We start from the raw sequence: 19,863 nt of genomic DNA on the forward strand, positions 1-19,863 counted from the left end.
ATAACGCACCTACTGTACATCGGGCATCTGGGAAGCTATCAAAGAAACAGCAGGCTTTGCAGGACCCGGCCTGTTTGGTCAGTGGCCCAAGCACGGATAAGAGAGGCATCTCAAGAAAACAGTCTGTCCTTTACACTGCCAGACCTGACTGATGCCTGCTATCGATGCTCCTGCCTCTCTAATTGTCAAGGAAAGTTTTTTCACGTGAGCTTCTGTTTGTATTCCTAACCGAGATCCAATCCTTTATACAGCTAATTCTTCTTATTAGGCTGATAAACTTCGGTGGGCCAGCTCACATAAGGGTAAATGTGTGCGTGAAGGATTTGCGGTATCGGATCTTGAGCAGTCAGCATGTTATTCTCCTACCTAAAAGCACCGTAATGATTTCTTAGCTGACTTTATGCGCTCATTCCATGTTCCTTGGTAAATCCTGAGCCTCTCTTGCCAGTTTCTTCTGTCTGCCCCCAAAAACATATTGCCCTTATTTTGGATGTCTTCTTAACTTTTTTTGTCCTGCTGAGCTCAAACAAACAAGCCAGGTAAAAAGCAGTACTGTGGCGCAAACTTGTGATACTTTAATAGATGCTCATCACCCACTCAGGTAGCATTGTAATTGGTTTTAAGGTGCCACTCCCTTCAGTTACAGCCATAAATGCAGGTCAGATGCAATGCATTTGACACATTAAGTTAAGAACAAGAAAGACTGTTTAAATGCACATAATTTTGTTTTGCTTTTTTACAGAGTCCCAATTTGTCATTCTTCAAGGCACAGTTTTTGTTTCCCATGACTCATCCCTGATACCCTTGCGTAAAGCAAACAGTTCCGAGGATTTTCCCTTGTGTTTTTAATTTTTTTTGGTACAGGCTCAGCTGTGTTTGGTATTAGCAAGCTTTCTTGTGAACCATGACCACTATTTTCCTATTAAACTTTTAAAGAGGCTGGGATCTATCATTCCTATGGCGAAGTGCTGAATGTAGAGCTGGTGGGGAAAAAGCATCATTACTAAATCCATTCCAAACAGAGTATCTCAAAGTTTTGCTGTACCCGTTTCTATCAGAAATGAGTTATGAATTCTGAAACTATTTTATTGTACTGATTATGTGCCCTCAGTACACTCTGTTCATTTAGTTGGTTTTACTTCCATTTCTGCATACAAGATACATTTAAAAACCCTAAGCAAATTCAGTGATATTTTCAATTGCTCCTTACAAAAGCCCATTGATTTTATATGCATCTTTGTTTTCTGCATCAGTCCCACACTGATGTATCCTCTGGGCTTTAAAACCGATCCTGCTATGACATTGTTTTGCAGCTTACCCAGACAGTTTTTTCTGTGTTACTTAACATCTGTGTCTGATGTATTTTCAGTTGCGGGACCAGCTACATTAGATTCAGTCACTAGCACAGGGACAGACTGAATCAGCAGCCTGGTTGGTTGTGGCTGTTCTGATTTTCTGTATCGTTCCATTTAAACCATAGCATGTTACGTGGAAATGTCAGGTTACTTTCTGTATTCAGAGACCTCTTTTCTTCTTTCTCTTTTGGTGCAAGAATATAAAGGCAGTGATTTTACTCGATTGACAGATCCCTCGTCTACATTTCTGCCATCAGAAGCAATCCCTCAGCTCATCGCAAACGCCTTACTTTCCGAAGTCTTTTATACAGACAGAGATGAGGTGTGTTTGCGCTCCGGCACGTAACCATGCCCCGAGTTACACGCGTGCCCTGGTGGGCTACAGCCCTCAGCCCACGGCCGCGTAGAGCATCGTCCGTCGTCTTTGGACCTCGTTTCACCTGCTGCCCTGCAACCTCTGTCCCTCTCCATCCCCGAGAACACAACCGACCCCAACCCGCCCCGTTTTAAACACCAGCAGGCGGGAGGGAATACGAGGCGGAGCGGGGCGGGGGCACCGCCTTACTCCCCGAATTCCCCAGGCGTGGATGAGGCGGATGAGCCCCTGCCTCCCGCCCGCCTGCAGGGACGGGCCGGGGGGGTCCCGGCTGCCGCGCCCGGGGCGAGCAGCGGCCGCTGGGTGGCAACAGCCGCCCGCCGGGGAAGGGCTGACGGCGGGGAACGGCACCGCCGGCCCCCGCACCGCTCCGCGCCGCTCCGCCCGCCGCCCCCGCGGCCTCGGCCAGCCGCAGCATCCCTCCGTTCGGGGTCTGCGTGTGCGCGGCCCCCCGCCGGGGAGGGGAGAGGAGAGCTGCTGGCAGGGAGATGGAAAATGCTGGCACTAAGTACGGTGCCGAGCGCCTTCCCTTGCCCCCCGCCCCCGCCCCCGAATAAGGGACGCCAGGAGCATTAAACATCCTGAACGCCTCTTCGGGTACCTGGAAAGGTGCTGGTGTCTGTACACGCTGGAGACAAATTCCTCGGTACGGCCTCGAAACGACTCCCCGGATCAGCCGGGGCACAAGCGAGGTCCATGGGCGCGTGGAGATTCCTCCCCGTTTGGATGCCAGGAGCTCCCCTTCTTCTGGATGGAGCGAAAGGTGGTCACCCTGCCCCACTCCAGCGCGTCTTCCTCAAGCAGGGGAGCTGCCAGCCCGTGAACCACGCGTGATGGGGCAGTGCGTGAAGGAAACGTGACCCCGAAAATGGAGGCTTGGAGGGCAGCGTGCAGCCATTCCCTGTGTCCCCTTGTTAAAACAAACTCACCTGCACAGCTTTATTTAGGCATTTTATTGCTTTTAGGTTCGGGGTAGTTTATAGATGAGATTATCATCCCAGTCACACTCGTATTGCCAAAAATCGGCAGAATGTATCAAACATCTCTTTTCCCCTCTCATATTAAGCAGTGAAAGGTGCCCGGTACCTCCTGCTCCTGTCTCACTTGGCTTTCCCCGGGGCTGGCTCCCCATTTCACCGGGGCTGTCCCAGCATCCCTCATCCTGCCCTGGGGTCGCTTCTCGGGGTAGGAGGGGGGCAGAGCCATCACTGTTTCCCAGCGCTGTGGGTTTAACCCACTTGGAAGGTTAACTCTGCTTCTTTGGTCAAGCTCCAGATTAATCTAACCTCCCAACAGTTCGGTTCCCCCCTTTTCAGTCTACAAGAAAACCTTCAGGCCGGGCGCAGGGACAAATCCCAGTCCCGTTTCTGCAAAAAGTCCTAAACTCCAACTCCCTGCCTGTCCCACGGGCATGCCTGAAAACCGACCGGGCGGCCTGTGTGGAGCAGGTGTGCGGGTCCCCGCACCGCCGGGGGGGGGCCACCCGCCGAGGCGGCCCGCGGGGCCCGGGCCCGGGCCCGGCCCCGCACGGGCTCCGCGGCCGCGCAGGGGCCGCTGCCAGTGCAGACCCCGCCCCGCCCCGCCTGGAGCCCCTGTCCGCCTCCATCGGGCCACTTTTCTTTTTAAAAAGGGTGCTTCGGCTTTTTCTCTCCACTCCCCATTTTTTTTATTTTTTATTTTTTTTAAACAAATCCACGCAGCTGCAGCAGCCTCACCCCTCCGGCGCGGGGCGGCAGAGGCGCGGAGCGGGGCGCTCCCCCGCGGAGGGCCGGCAGCCCGCAGCCAACCCTTCCCGCTCCCTGCCTGCCCGCCCGCTTCCTCCGCGGAGGCGGCGGCGGGCGGGCGCCGCGCGGTCCGCCAGCACCACCCGCGGCCCCGGTGCCGCCCCTCCGCGCCGCTCCGCTCCGCGCCGCCCCGCCCCGCCGCCGGCCCCAGGCCCGCGCCGCGATGGAGGGCGGGCCCGGGCTGCGCGGGGCTGCTCGCCTCCCCCCGCCGCCTTTTTTTTCTTTTTTTTTTTTTTTTTAGTATTCCCCCCTCCCTCCTCCTCCCCATTTCCCCCTTTTCTTGAATGAAGCGTGAGGCGGAGCTCTAGGAAACCACCGCGCCCGGCTGCGCCGCGCGGGGCCGGAGCCGGAGCCGGAGCCGGAGCCTCCCCCTCGGGCTCCGCTCCTCCCCGCCTCTCCCCGCCCCCGCCGCGCCGCTCCGCTCCCCGCCGCCGCCGCCGCCGGGAGAGCTCCCCGCCCGCGCCCGCCGCCGCCGCTGCTCGGAGCCGCCGCCCGGAGCCGCCGCCCGGAGCCGCCCGGAGCCGCCGCCGCCGCCGCCGCCGCCGGCAGCAGCAGCAGCGCCCGGAGGAGCCGCCCGGAGCCGGCGGGGTGCGCGGGGCTGCGCGGGCGGGCGGGCGGGCGGGCGGGCAGCGGCCGCGGTCCCCATCGGCACCAGTCACACCGCACACACGCCCCGTCCGCGCCCCTCCTCGGCAGCGCCGGGGGCTCTTCCTCGTCTGATACAAAGCTGCTCGGGAAATGGCATTTCTCCCCGGAGCCACAGTCAAACGCAATTTTCCGTCTTTATTTTTATTTCTGTATTAATTTTTTTGACGCTCTTGCTCGTGAAACAGAATTAATATCCTAAATGCGTATGTTTTTTTTTTTTTTTTTTTTTTGGTGTGTGCGTGCGTGTGCGTGGAAGCACCGGGCTCCTGCGATCGGTGTCTGAATGAAACTACGTAAATGCATATGTCTGTACGTTGCACTGGAGGGAAAAACGGAGCACTTCTGCGAGAGCTTGGATTCAAATGTGGTTCATCTGGTCTCCAGGATTTTCCGTCTCTTTGGGGTTGTTCGCCTTCCCGGGCTGCGAGGCGGGATTTTCTGAGCTTTGACACATCTTTGGAGATGTCTGTTAAACAGGAGTCTGGGAAAAAACATTTGAAATCGTAGAGATACTTTTTTTTTGTCCCTTTCCCATCCCCTTGGTGACTTGAAGCATCAAAGCGGCCAGAACTTAACGTTTCTGAAGACTTCTGATGTTTGGGTTTTGTCGTTGCTATTTTTTTTTTTAGAGGAAACTTGACAGAGGAACATATTTATAGTCCAAGTAAGTACTTTACAGAGGAAATTTAGTTTGTGTAACTTAACAAAAAAAAAAAAAAAAGCAGTGTTGAGGTTTCTAGCTTAAAGTGCGTTGGATTAACGTTCATCCAAGGCTGTTTAGCAAGTCGTATTGAATTGCAGTTTTTACAGTGTGTGTTCGTCCGCTCCGTCGTGTCCGTGGTAGTTCAGCACCTAGGGGAAAATGCACCTGATTTTGAGTCGGTATAATATTTTTTAAGATGTATTTCAACACCGAGGAGGAAATGGTCCTAACGTAAATTTATAATGAGTAATAAATGTGCACCTGGAAGTAAAGTATTTACAGCATTTTAATCCCTATTTATACCGTGCATCTCAAACCGAGGAGGAAACACTGAGAAGACAAAAGTACCTCCGAGACCCTGAGAACTCCCCCACACCACCATGAATGAAACCGTGCCCGATACAGTAACTGGATTATAATTTTTGGTGTTATTAATTTTATTATTATTGGCTGCTTTACTTTTTTGGGTTCATCCTGCTCCTCTTCTTCCTCTCTCCCTTCCTCTTGCTGCTTCCTCTTGGGAATTATGGCTCATCCGGGGAGAAGAGGCTACGATAACCGGGAGATAGTGCTGAAGTACATCCACTATAAACTCTCGCAGAGGGGATACGACTGGGCTGCCGCCGAGGACAGGGCAGCCCTGCCTCCGGGTCTCTCTCCTCCTGCTGCTGCTGCTGCTGCGGTTGCTGCTGCTGCTGCTGCTGCTGCTGCTGGGACTTCCTCTGATCACACTGGGCTGGTGTCTCCGCACCCCGAGCCCCCCGGCTCGGCTGCTGCTAGCCACGCGCCCCCGGCCGAGGGGCTGCCCCCCGCGCCCCAGGTCGTCCACCTCGCCCTGCGCCAGGCGGGCGACGAGTTCTCCCGCCGCTACCGGAGGGACTTCGCCCAAATGTCCGGCCAGCTGCACCTGACGCCCTTCACGGCCAGGGGCCGCTTCGTGGCGGTGGTGGAGGAGCTCTTCCGAGACGGCGTTAACTGGGGCAGGATCGTGGCCTTCTTCGAGTTCGGCGGCGTGATGTGCGTGGAGAGCGTCAACCGGGAGATGTCTCCCCTCGTAGACAGCATCGCCGCCTGGATGACCGAGTACCTGAACCGGCACCTGCACAACTGGATCCAGGACAACGGAGGCTGGGTACGTCCCCCCATCGCTCCTTCCCTCTCCTGCCTCTGGCCCGCTGCCGGTGGGGCTCCGGGGTGGGCAGCGCCCCGGGGGGGGGATGCGTTCGCGTCACGGCGGGGGGTGAAACGTTTCTGCACTGGCGTGCGCCCAAGCAGCACAGGCCTTTTGCCGGCTGTCGAGTTTCACCTCGTCGCGGGGATACGGTGGAGCGGTTTGGGATGGGGGCAGCAGCTCCAGCTGGGGAGCGAAAAGGCTGAGCAAGGCACCTTCTCCATCAGCGCTCTCCGCTCTCCCACGCCCGTCCACCCTCGCCTGCTGGCAGCACCAGCCCTGGCCAAGGCAGCGGGCTGGGAAGGGGCAGCAGAGGTGCCCGTGTGCGTGTGCGCGCGGTGGTACGGGCGGGCAGGTGGACGTCGCGTGCGTGCGTGTCTGTGCACGATGAACACGGGATCCCGGTGGTATGGGCGGGCAGGTGGACTTCGGTGCCAGCATCTACAGCTGCGGCGGCGACGGGAGTGGGGTTTTATGGTATTGGACGTGTCTAGTGTGAAAAGTCTGCCTTTGTCTCAAGATGAAACAAAGGTGCGGGGAGCCGTGTCTGCGGGATTGTTCTGGAAAATGAGTATTTGTTGTGATCCGATGGGTGACTGTGTTTCGGGGTTAGAGATCACCTCTGGCCAGGGTTGGCTTCAGCATCGTCCAGAAAGGGAAGAGTTCCACTTGTGGAAAATGGACAGCTTTTACACTGGTAGTCAATCAAAAGCCTTTCCTTTTTCTCTCTCTCTCTTTCCACAATACATAACTGCATTGAAATTGGAAGGGTATTTCTTTCCTTTTTTCCTGTATTAATTGACATACTGTAACAAAATGCGGTCCCAGCCGTTCTCCCGCGAACCAAACCTGTTGTATGTGTGAAGCTTATGGTATTAATGTGTTGGAGGAGTAAATGGCAAAAGTTATACTGAAGAAGAAGCTTTACGTATGGGCTGAGAGCTGCTGTAAGTCACCTAGAAATGGAGGTCAGCTGGGCGGGCACTGGCAGTTTCAGGTCCGGTCCCCTGTGAAATACAGAGAGCTGACTCAATTACACAGCACACCTTTAAGAGGCGTGTGTGAAGGAATGTAAAATACAGTGTATGTTTCCCAGTTAACATGATTTGCAAGCCTAGTGTTTGTGAAGCATTGTGGCATTGAATTTTTAGCATTGGGTCTCTTGCTAAGTCAGTGTTAGGCTAAGTAACGTGCCACCCGCATTGACCATCTCTGTTAAAAAATGAAGATGCTGCCTTCCCGCTGCTGAAACCACCTGACTAAAGGGTGTACGTGTTCAGGGATCCAGAGGACATCTACATGCAGCCGTAAAGGAGGGAGTAAGGCTCTGGGGCCCTTTTCTCAGCAGGAATACACGCTGCGCACCTCCCGGAGGAGTGCTGCAGATCCCTGGCTGCAAGTCACGTTGGAGGCAGGATCGTTCTCCTGCTCTCCCCTGCTTCCACTAAGAAGAAAAAAAATTCAAGATTCATGGGGCCAGAAGGGGGAGCAAAAAATGTGTGTGCGTACGTGTGTGTATGTGTGTCTGTGTATTGATATACATATATGCATATGTATGTACAAATATGCATACGTATACAGACACACACACACACACACACATATATATACACACATACAAAAAATGACTCCAGTGCTTAGTGGTTGGGACCACACTTGGGAGGGGGAGACCTATCCCCGGATCCCCTATTTCACAGATGACTACAGAGGGTTTGTCGGTGGCTTTTTTTTTTTCATGAAACACGTAACTGGGGAGAAAAAAAATCTGCAAACCATTCAGGCTTTTGGAGACCTTGGCTGCTTAAAAGACGAGCAGCTAAAGGGTTAGGGATTTTGTGATTGCACTTCTGGGCTGGGATGCCTAACTTGTGCGTAAGTCCCTCCTCAGGCTGGAAGCCCGTTTGTGGAGCTGGGGCCCTCGGTTCGCTCCAGAGCCAGTGAAGTCATTCTGTTGACTCCAGTGAGCTTTGGATCAAATCTGTAAGCATGCTGGAGATGTATTGTCCTGTAAGTGTGTTGTGTAAAGAGAAGCATAAATAATGAATAAAACTAAGAATGTGAAAAGACAGGTGTTACCAGGCGTGATTGGCCAGATAAGGCGAGTGCTGGAGCTGTTTCTCGACAGTTAGAAATACACAAAACTCGGACTATAAACACCGACTGCCTTTAAAAGGAAAAGATGCTTCTTATCGATAGACGTTTTGTTGTTTATTGAGGCTTCCTATAAACAAAAGCTCCAGAGTTTGGATGCATGTGATGCCATTTACTGCCACGTGTTATTTGTAATGTACACATGGAAGAAGATGTGCAAAATATTACTCCAAGGTGGCTTTTGCCTGTCTGGTAAATGGCTGGTACCTCTGAGCCATGGGATTATTAAACACAGCCAACACCTTCTAGCTGGTTACAAAGAGCAAAAGACTAACATGAAGTTGCAAACACAGCTTTTAGGATCCTGTCTTCAGACAGAAGAATCAAGGATGGCATGGGGAGGCGGGTTTTTCTTTTTTTCTTTTCCTAGCTTTTAGGATCTGTCAGTGAAAAAAGATGCTTTAATACATGCAGTTGGTCCTCAGCTTGGCACTTGCACCATACCCCGTGTATGAACCTTATTAAAGCGTCGTAAATGGCTCTTCCGAAGTAGCTGATCACCCTGTAGGTCGTGATGCTTTGTAGGACCTCAGCACGGCTGCCTGCAAGGTCTCTCTGTCATGCAGGCTCCTGCAACATGTGGGAGCGCCGGCTGTTGTAGCCTTCTCCTCCTTTACGTTGTGTTGCGGAGCGGTGAGTTTATTAGAGGCTGTGTAGTGGTAGAGAAGAGAGCATTGGAGTTAGTGACGAGCATATGTTACACAGTGAGTTGGACAGCGCGTGCTTTGAGTTTATTGTATAGGCTTATATCCTACACTCAGGTCTGAAGTTTGGTTGAAATGTCTTTCTTATTTATCTGTTTCTTTTGAATTGGTTCTGTAAGTTGACAGTGTATTTTCAGGACATAAATTCTTTATATTGCAAGGAAAACGAAGAAGGAAAGAATCATATCGAAGGGCAGGTTGGAAGGGGTGGAGCTGGTGGAGTATATATTTTAAGCACTAGACATTGCCATTAATGGTGTCTGGGGATTGTTAATACCCTTACAATACACAGCATCATGGGTTTGTTCGAAACTTAGAAGAAGCGACAGATGGGGACTGCCTGCACGGAGGCTGTATTATTAGCTTGTGGTTCTGGTGGCAAATAAATGCAGCTTTCAAAGATTTTCAAGTAGGCCAGGATACCGCAATATTGTACTTTGGCCTGATAACATCTTAATTGTGTTACAAAAGAAATAAGAGGAGAACCAGCTCATCTCTGCAATTTTGTGGTACTTGGTATAACGTATGCTTTCTGATTGACAACGTAATGGCTTCATTTTTTTAGAGCCTGGTGTTTCAGCTGCAGCAGAACTGGCTTGTCAGTGGGCTGTTGCACTTGGTGACTTTTGACTTTGACTTAGGGAACATTGAAGTGATGCAGCCGGTGCGGGGGGAAATAACAGTGTTTGTCTTGCAGTGATGGGTGACCTCTTCAGGCACACAACATGATGTACATGGGAGCCGTGCTCAGCTCTGGGGGCTTCTAGTCCAACATACGGCTTCCTCCCCGAGCTGTTCAAGAAAAAGCAAGAGCATGAGAACTATGGAAGGAGACACAGGCACCGTCATATAGGTGTAGACAAGTACGTTTTTGACATAAAGAATGTAAAGAAGCCCAGGTGAGAGAAGCAGCATCGTGTTGAAAATTCAGCCAAGAAAGCATCATTTTAAATGACAATATTTACATTTGAACCAGGAATGTGATGGTCGTGTGTTTTCATCCGATTCTGTTCTTTTATTGCGGCTCTTTATTCTGTTTGAGAGTTAAGGCCAGACAGGAGGAAGGATTTAGACGTCTGAAGTGGACCTTAGGTGGAACGTAAGCGCTTGCATCCTCTGAGTGCCCGCCTAGCCAGGATGGTGGCAGAAGTCGCTGGCTTCCCACCGCTCCTCACCCAAGCCAGCCGGGAGCTGCTCCTGCCTTGAGAGAGGGGAGCCACTCGGCGCGCTGCGGGGGACACCGTTCCCAAGAACCTCCGTGTCCTGAAGCTGGCAGGCATCCTCTGGCTCGGCTGTTGTCACTTACATGCCATCCTCATGCGCAACCACAGCCGGGGAGAAGCCCCCGCTTTTCCTGGCGGCTCCTTGGTTAAGGCCTCTCCCGAGGTAACGAGAGGTTTGCCAACGAGACCTTCTCCAGCCTGGCAGGGGGGTGTACACCCGCATCTCCGACATCTCAGGAGGCTTCACCTGCCAGATGGCTGCTGGTTTTGCCGAGCTGTCCTCCTCCTTCTGCGGGGGTGAGATTTCGTTTGGTGGAGGAGGAAGAACCGGGGTGTCTAATTCCTGCTGTCTGACGTGTTTTCTCAGGTGGCTGGCTGCAGCCAAATGAATAAATGCTTCTTGGACCAGCAACTAGACCCCAGGTTTCCCTTCTCCTGGGTTGACTGCCCTAATCACTGAGCTTCCTCTTTTCTTTGTTTTTTGCCTAGTAAATCATTAATTCTCTTTGCTCGGTGGCACTCTTTGAAAAGGAAGTGTGGAGAGTCGCCGTGCCCTGCGATGGTCCATAGCCTCCTCATGAAGGCAAGGGATGGCAGCCGCGTCTGCCTCCGGGACAGCGCTAGAGGTCCTGGATATCGGTGTGACGCAGGGCCCCTCCCGGGCTCGTGCATGGGCTACCGACCGAAATCTCATCCCTTTTGGGCTCTGGGGCTGCTCTCCCAGCAGCTCGGCCAGGTGCCTGCCTGCACAGCACGTTGCTTCTCTTGGAAGTCCTGAGCAAAAGCCTCGCGCTCATCCGGGACGGGACGGTGCCTTGCTCGGAGCCGGATGCCCCACGCTGGAGCAGAGGCGCTTTGAGTTTTTTTTACCGGTGACATGCGGCCTTGTAACGACTCAATCCCCAGCGGGGCTAACCCCAAGTCACTGTTTGACTGGTAAAAGGAAACTATCTGAAATCCACTCAGTTAAATAAATGAATTGGCAGTTTCAAGTGTTACACCTTCTAGGTCCTTTGCCAGTTTTTGTGGCTTTGTGGGTTTATAATCGAATTCTCAAAATATTATCAAAATATTTTTCTTTTTGCAGTTGCCGAAGAGCAAGAAATTCATTCTGTGGAGGATAAGTGCCAAAGCAAGGAGGAGAAGAGCTAGGGCAGAAAGAGAAAATGATTGTGGTTCTCTAGTCCCTTTCATTTGTAATAGCTTTCTCCGTAACTTGCAACAACGTTAGGTTGCGTATTTTCTCAGAAGTCTTGTCTTTCTTGTCTTTTTTTTTTTTTCCAAAAAATACATGTATTGACCGTGACCTTTAGAATTTCAGAACCAGGGGTCTTGGTTATGGAGATGATGTCATTTGCCTTGATCTTGCAAAGAACCGTAAAGTTCAAACAGCAATCCTATTAAAAAGTTCTACTTTACTTTCAATATTGAGAAAGAAGTTAGTTCTGTGCCTGCATTAACACAGGCCTCTCTCAAGCTGCTGCGTTAGCTCTGCTGGGCAGTAAGTAGCTTAGTTTCTTGAGTATGTAGCTTGAAATTCGGAGTCGGTAATCCACAGAGAAAATCCAGTTGAATTTTTCTGCCGAGGCACAAGCGTTTCTCCGACGGCAAAGCATGGCACTAGCAGGAGAATCACAAGACCTATGCAATGATGTGTGAAATTGCATGTGGAGCAGAAGCATTTTCTTAGTGGCCAGATACCAGGGCCTGGGCTTCCTAAGGCAGCGCGGGAACTTTGTACTGCATCGCCAGCAAAGGTTGAGCCCTTGTGCCCGGTACGGGCGTCCTTGACGAGAGGGTCGTCTTTCGGTGGGTTGGACCTGGGATGGCGGAGGGAGGCGGACGTAGGAATGGGAGCACCGCTCGGGTGTCACTCCGAAACTTCTGCTGTGGTTTTGGTCTCGTGTGATGGTTTGTGCCTCGCGCTGGCGAGCCAACCTCGCGCTCCACCATCGCCACCGAGGGATGCCAGGCCCGGGGCTCGGGGCAGGACTGGCTGAAGCGGCGGCTCTCCGTACGCCGCCCTGCTCACTAGCGCGAGCTGCCGGCATTCTTGCTGTGTCCTTGTCTCCCCTCTCGCTCCACAGCCGCCTCACCGGGCTAGCCTGCGGTGTCTTAGCCCCGCGGTCCTACCCGGGGGCTGCCGGTGGGACAGCGGGCGCTCGCTCCTGGCCCGGCGTCTGGGTCAGCAGCCTTGGCAGTCGAGCAGCCGTAGCTACAAAACAGCGCGATAGGCCTGATTAAATAACAACTCGCCTGTGGCAAAGCGAATTTTTATTTTTTGGCTATCGCATTTCCATCCCGTTCGGTGATGGGGGTTACGGGGAAGGGTGCGGCTGGGCAGGGGCGAGCGCGCAGCTGTGCGCCCCGTGGCGCGCTGGCCAGGCACGCTCCCCGCTCCCGTCGCGCGCACACTCGCGTCTGGCGGGTGTCTGGTTCTTTGCCTGTTTTGTCTTTCTGCTTCGTGGAGGGCTGGCGGTCCCCGGCTTTCTGCAGGCCTTTCTGACCATCCCTTTCCATCACCGCGGCTGGCACCGGGTGCTGGGTGGCGGACGCGGTTCTGGGTGCTGCCGCCCGGCCGTCGGCCACGGTGCGCGCCGGGTCTGGGTCCGGGTCCGGCCCTTCCCACCTCCCTCCCTGGACTGTTTTATTTTCCTCCATGCCCTTGGGGGGTGCAGCCTAGCCCTGTTTGGTTTGTTGGGTTTTTTAAAATTATTTATTTATGAGCACCTCGTGGCTGCTCTCCTGCTGATTTGGTAATAATAATAACAACACTTGTTACTCAGTGGCAGCAAAATACTGATTATTTCTGAGGGTAGTACTGGCCTGTTTTATTTTCCATTTCATATATAATAATAGAATGGATGAAGGTGTGCGTTGCCATAAATCTTCTCTTCCCCAGCAGGATAACATCCAGGCCTTCTTGGCAAACGCAAATGCCGATGACAGATTTGAGGGATTTTTATTTTACTCTGGCTTTCAGTCTCATTAACAGTCTGATGGCTTTTTTCCCCCCTTTTTTTTTCCCTTTTTTTTCCCCCTCCCTCCCCCCCCCTTTTTTTTTGGCTCCTGAAAGACTGTGAAACCAAAGAACTTTTCCAAATGCATCTAAAAGTCTGGAATTTATTTTCTGTTATTTTATCCTAATGTTAGTTTGCTGTCATAATTATTGTATCTCGATAGACTTTGCTAAATCCCCCTCGCTGGAAAGTTCCTTGTGGGTTTCTGGATTTTAAAGTTAATGAGTAAGAAAACAAATCTGAATTTAGAAAGTGTTGCCATTGACTTCAATAGGAACAGGAAGAGGCACTTAATTGGACAATTGTAGTTATGTTTACTTTGTATATGCGGCAAGAAAAATAAGATCAAATGAAAAAGCCACGGGTTTTCAACTAATAGAGAAAAACAGCCTTTTCTGCAATGCATGATTAACTTTTGGGAGCTGTTTTCATGGGAGAGCTGTGAGTGGAAGTACTAAGCTGCATTCAGGAAAGGTTTAGGTATTTATAAGGGTAAGGAAAACATCTTACTTACATTTGAATAAAATTGCTTGAAAGGGCAGTCATACACCTTGGGGTAAATTTAACAGCAGCTGCTGAAATGAGATCACCAGGTGCTGAGGGTGGACCTTTCTCTGGGGAATGCTATTTCAAAATTATCTATGACATTGCTTCTCCCCCAGAGCACCTGGTGCTGGTTGGTGACTGGGGATACTGGGATGGATGCACTGCCAGTCTCATCCATCCAGGAAAAACTTCTTACTTCTGCATATGTCTTGTAAAGGTAATTGTAAATGCACTTGTGTTGCGAAGAGCACCCACATCACTGAATTTATTCCTGCGCTGACTGAAGACCTGTTATGAATTGCCACATTTAGAGCTAGTTAAAAGAAATAGCATCCTTCAGTGCATACATCATTTTATTGCTATTTCATTTTATTGAAGCATAAAAAGGATGATTCCAGTTGTTGATTGAAAAGGCAGCTCAGTGGGTTTTGGGGTACTTCAGTGAGTAATTTATGTACACGGGCCAGGTAAAATCAAAAAGAAAAGGCCCCATTTTTCCCACATAGTGATTGAAAGAGCCTGTCGCGCAGTTGTTCAAGAAAGCAACTGAGAGTCAAAACTTAACTTCCTCTTTTTAGCTCTAGTACTGAGTACACGATAGGATATGGGGCAAATCATTAATATCTCTCTTTTTCAGTTAACCCAGCTATAAAATCGGTATTCTTGCTAGCTATACAGCACACCAGCTCTGGGAAATGTGTTGTTGCCCACCATGCTATCATGAGTTGGGCTGATGTTTTTTAATTAAACAAAAGAGGTCATACAAGGTACAATATTGAACGAAATGTCTGTCATGGTAATTTGGGGCTTAGAATAAAATTCAAATCTGTAGCATTACATTTTGTCATTGCTGGAGCGCGCTAGCCTGGAAAAGAGCAAAGTGAGTCAGATTGTGAAACTACCTGGGGGTGAGATTTGAGTGGAGAGTGGAGGTAGAAGAAAGAAAGAAAAAGTTAAATGGAAATTAGGCTTACACTTTTTCAGCTCCACTGTTTGGACGTGTTTAGCAATGCTTGTGATGGAAACAGATTAAACAGATCAGTTTCAGGTGTTGATTTCTAGTTTTTATTTAGGAAAAGGGTGAGAAAAGGCAACTGACAATGTTAGTGTTTTCCTTTATGTATCAGCACAGTTCATCGGGTTTTTCAAGAAGGAAATTGTCCTTCCTTTTCCATTCCCACCATAGGTAAAAGCTGTCTGTGGCACTTCAGGGGAAGGAGCAATAAGCTGTATTACACGCGCATGTAAGAAGTATCTTCATGCACATGTATTCTTTTGCTTCCATTCACAAGCTTCATTAAGTGTTCAGATACAGACAGAAAAAGGAATTTTAAAACATAAAAAAAAAAGTGAGTAGTAATCAAGCTTTTGGGCTTGACCATGAGCTTGAAGTTAGTTTTAACTGTCTTGCTGAACTGAGGCTTAGGAGACAAAATTTCCGTTTCATGCTCTGGAGAGACTTGCGAGAGTCACTGGAAAGTCAGGATAGGACCTTGGACAGGAGGCCAGTGAAACGCCTCCCTCTGCAATATGGGACAGTCCTGTAGCGTGTCTGTGCAATGGAATAACTATTGCCAGCTTTGTCTCTGAAGGAAAGAACTCCTTTCTTAAGAATATTCATCACATGTTCAGACCGTGTATTATAAAACGTAGTAGAGGACCCTATTTCTAATCTTTTTTCTAGAGAAAAAAGAATTAAAAATAATTCAAAGACAAATTCAAATATAGTACTAAACAAGTTGGCATTTCCATTAGAATAAGATGGCCAGTGTTGTAGATTAGTGAAATCTGTTGAACTTCTCCAGAATGTACGCACAGCTCAAGTGAAAAATGACATTAAAAAAACTGAAGTAAAAACTCCCTCGTTCATAACAGAAGCAAGCCCTACATCGTGCTCCAAGTGTCTGCAAATTTTAATTCAATTTAGACATATCCAAAGCCCCTCTCCTGAAGTCATCTGGCAAATCACAGTAAATCACGCCGTCTAAATCCCCAGTCTGCTGCTGGATGCGAAAGGTCACAAATATAACCGAGAAGGAGGCCTAATGCCCGTGTTATTTTCAGGTTCCAGCTTGACCTGTTCCTTTCTCCGTTGCCCAGATCTGCAACAGATAGCAGCGCTGCCGCAGAGCCTGGGCAAGCTAAAGGTTTTCCTCCTTGCGGGGCTGGAGCGTGGCGGTGGGGCTCACCGGCAGGGGAGGAAATAAAACCGGTCGCTTGAAATGTCAGGTGGCAATCAAGGCTGCAAGTCAATGAGCCGGCCTGGAGTCTGTTCAGGCTTCTGCAGTAGCTCATGGCTGTCTGCAAAAAATTCCTGCAGCAGAAAATTCACGTATTTGGCTCTGGACTGAATGTGTGAAATCCTTGCCCGGTTGGAGTCAATAGCTATTTTTTTCCAGTACAGACGCTAAAACCGGCAGTATCCAGCCTCGTACAGCAGCGAGCATGTGGGCAGACCCAAAAAGGGATCTATAAAGCGTCGTACAAAGCCCTGGTTGTCGTGGATGGTTGGGCAGGTCTCTGCAGCGGTGGAAAACTGGAGCGAGGCTGCCTTGGGTTTTGCCTGGCAAGTGCTCTTCAGCTTCCCCAGGCGTCCTCGCTGTAAAGGGAACATGGCCTGGGATGCTGCAAAGGTCCCTCTGACAGTGGGCCAGGGGTGGTAGTGTCCCACCAGGACCACGGCAGCTTTTTAGAAATTAGTCCTGTTCAGCTTCGGCCGGTAAAGCCATTGAGCCGATGAGCCTCCCTGGTGCTTTGGGACCACGAGGGTGGGAGCTCCCCGCTCTGCTCTCCAGCCCGGGTGGCACAAGTGGTAGGGAAACCTGTCAAGGCATCTCTTCCTACCTTTTTTCGTATCTGTTGAAGTTGATTGTTTCACGAGGGAATCGTGTATTTATTTTGCAAGCAATTGGAAATTTTTGCCTTTTTTTTTTTAATTATTTCATTTTATTTTCCCCAACCCAGCGAGAAGGATGTTTGGGGCATGGTAGGACATCCCGCAGGCTGGGAGTTCCGTGGCAGTTTAATGGGCTGAAGGAAGAGGCAGCACTGGCACGCTGTTAGGCTGTGTAAATGGGCTTAGGGTTTGTTTTAGAAAACTTGCTCTCTTTTTTCCCTCTCTGCTCCCTTCTCTCCCCCCTGCAGACACAAATACATCATTCTCACAAATGAAACTGTTTAATTTTAATAACTGGCCTAGAGCTAAAACTGACAGTGGGAGAGGAGCTGTTTGGTCCGCAGTCGCTGACAGCTGGAATAAACTACCTGTTCTCTTGGAAGGGATGGACAGCCAGCTTGTTTGGTTTTGAGGACACTTTGATCCCTAAAGAAACTCCTTTCAATAGAAAAAAAATTACTGGAACTGTGGCAGCTTGGTGTTACCGACTGCTCTTTTTATGTAAGGCTCCGAGTATGATGGAGAAACACTGTGCGCAGGCATCCCTTGTCTCTGTAGTTCAGACCCTTCGGTTGAGAGCAACTCCTCGTTGTGAAAGGTCACTGTCACCAGTGCCTTGGGAGAGACTTGGGCTCCCGCTAAAATAAGTTTCCTGTGATCGAGGTCCCTACCAGGCTGGTTTGACAAGAGCTCTTTGGTATAGTTAAATGGCCTGGGTTCTCAAAACCCTGCCTTGAAGCAACGAAGGCTGGATGATTAAGTTAGATATTAAATAATTTTGCAATGACTAGTTTTACCTCTGGCTCCGTAAGAAAGTCAGCCTTCTTATTTTGCCAGTTCTCAGAAGAAAATGGCAGCGCTCCCATTTCCTCTTCTCCTCCCTCAGGGCCTGCCACCCTTTTTCTTTTTATTTTTTTCTTCCCAGGGCCATCAGACAACATGCAAATTATTGTTAATAGGGCCAGAACAATACCGCGTTCCCAGTGGGATCGTTAGGGTCAAAGCCATCGCGTGCCAGCCCTCAGCGTGATACTAATTTTGGCCGTGTCTGCCCCAAGGTTTGGAGGTCAGGCGGAAGGGGGCCGTGAAGCAGGGACCCGAGCGGGACCTGTCCCTGCAGCCCCCCCTGCCCCACGGTGGGCTCTGGCCGGGCTGTGCCTGGGGGCTCTCCTGATCCCCCCCAGCAAGGCTGGTGCCCTGCAAGGCACCGGCTCCTTGCTCTACCTCTCCTGCAGCCTCATCGGAGGTCCCTCAGGGGAGACGAGTCCTCCCCTGGACAGAGACCTTGCAGACCGCTTCCCTCCCTCCCTTCCCCTGCTCCTCCAGACAGGGGTCTTTGCGCTTGAGAGACAAGAAAGCCCCACGTGGCTCGTTTCGATGGCTTGAAATACGGGGATGCCCGGCAGCAAAAGGGCGGCCGTGGGGCTGGGCTTGCCAAAGGGCAGCTGGCAGGTCTCACCCAGCCGGAGCTCTGGCGCGGAGTCTCCGGAGGACAGGGGCAGGTTGGGGGAGGCGTGGAGAGGATGCTGTCCCCCCACATCTCATCTCCCTCCTCTGCCCCAGACCCTTCCTCCTGGAGACCCCGAGAGTCCTCCCGCGGAGTGACGCGCTGGCAATGGATGTTGTAACGTTAGCTCTGTAAACTACATGGACTGTCTGCCACAGCTCAGGGGCAAAGGTAGGGCGGCTGCCTCCGGACCTTGGCCTCGGGCTGCTTTCTGTCTCTGCCTTTGCTTTAAAATCATGGGATTTTGTCAACGGCGTTGTTGGGGAGGGGGATTAGGGCATTTGCAAGGCTCCTTTTGTAACACCTTTTACAGGGAGGTGGCTGTAACTATATTTAAAAGTGAATATAGGGGAGGAAAGAGAAATGTACCCCTGACATCACTGACTGCAGTAAAAGTAGGGTACGTTGGGTGTCAAGACTGGGGTTGCGAGTTCCCTGTTTCTCCTACAAGCCTTGCCGAGGGGCAGTTACCCCTGCCACAGGGCAGGGGCTGAAATGCCTGCCACGGTTGCACTTTTGGAAATGGCAAGTGCCTGACATCGTATCTTCACCCTAGGGTTTGGTGGATGAACAAAATGAAAAGGGAACGCTTTGGATTTTATAAAGTACTTCAAGTAGTGGTTTGGGTATTTTTCTCCCCCCCCCCCCCCCCCCCCCTTTTTGACCTTGCCAGGGATTCTGCTAGCTCCCCAATGATGTGAACCCAGATGTGCTTACCTTTAAGAAGTAGCAGTAGCCTCACTGAAGTCTCTGACTTCCAGGGAAGCAGGCTGAGAAGGCTGAAGCAGAAAGTGAAACTCTCTAAAAACAAAAATGCAACAGAGCAGCCTTCTTTCATTTTCCCAACTGAGCATAATGCAAAAAGTAAACAGTTGGCACAAATGACTAATATAGGTTTGCCAGGGGATTGATCAAAAACATGCCAAATTCAGCAGTATGTTTTGCACAAAGTTCAACGGGGTTTTGCATCAGACCCGTTGCAAGGTAAGCAAGAACATTTTTTGAAAGAAAAATGTCATTTAAAAAATGTGGAAAATTCTCCTGCTCTACCTCCTACACGTTTCTATTGTCAAACAGTCACTGATCTTATTTTAGACTTGACCTTCGTGTTCTTTCCACAGCACGCAGGCTGAATGACATGTTATTCAAGTTCTCAGACAATATTATGATATATCTGCTTTTATATTTAGCTGTAACTTTTATTCTCCTTATAAACAAACCCACCTAATGCAACCACCACCTATCCAGGGAAAGTATTTCCATTCCCCTCGGTTTAATTTGGACAAATTTGGCATGAAAACATTCAATAGTTCCATAACAACCTTTGCAACAGGATGCCTGCTGTGCTGACATGCAGGTCTAGAGCAACTTGTACCATGTGCCAGGAAATTGCATTCTTAAGAAAAATCTAGACATAAATTCTGAACAATCAACACTTAAATTTTGAAAAGTCTGGCAGCAAACTGTTATCTGCCTCATGGGTTTTCGCTTTAATAGCTTTTTACTTTCTGTGCTCTACCTCTCTGTCCTTTATGCAGGCTGTACGCCTCTGGCCCGAGTAAGCTGAGGTCTGTAAAGTGAAGAGAGGGGGCAATTAGTTGTTTCTCTCTCATAGTTCTTGTCTGCCTGTGTGCTCCAGCACTGCACCTTGACATGGCAGGGGGGTGATTTCTTACCAGAAGAAAGCAGAGCTTAGCTGGAAGTTACACAAATGGGCATTTAGCTCTCAGTGGGCGTTCACGCAACAGGAGCTTGCTGGGTTGCAGTGCAGTTCAGCCT

The 19,863-nt window shown here is 50.4% G+C and overlaps 1 protein-coding gene across 1 annotated transcript in view; it reads left to right on the forward strand.

Moving 5' to 3' along the window:
- Positions 1-4,850: 4,850 nt before the first annotated feature.
- Positions 4,851-19,863, forward strand: part of BCL2 (BCL2 apoptosis regulator) — a 95,822-nt gene continuing 80,809 nt past the window's right edge. Inside the window, exon 1 of the mRNA XM_052780632.1 lies at positions 4,851-5,998. Coding sequence (XP_052636592.1) covers positions 5,393-5,998 — 606 coding nt within the window. The 5' untranslated portion in view covers positions 4,851-5,392. The remainder of the gene's footprint in view (positions 5,999-19,863) is intronic.

This window comes from Harpia harpyja, chromosome 1 (assembly GCF_026419915.1).
Source record: "Harpia harpyja isolate bHarHar1 chromosome 1, bHarHar1 primary haplotype, whole genome shotgun sequence".
Classification (NCBI taxonomy): domain Eukaryota; kingdom Metazoa; phylum Chordata; class Aves; order Accipitriformes; family Accipitridae; genus Harpia; species Harpia harpyja.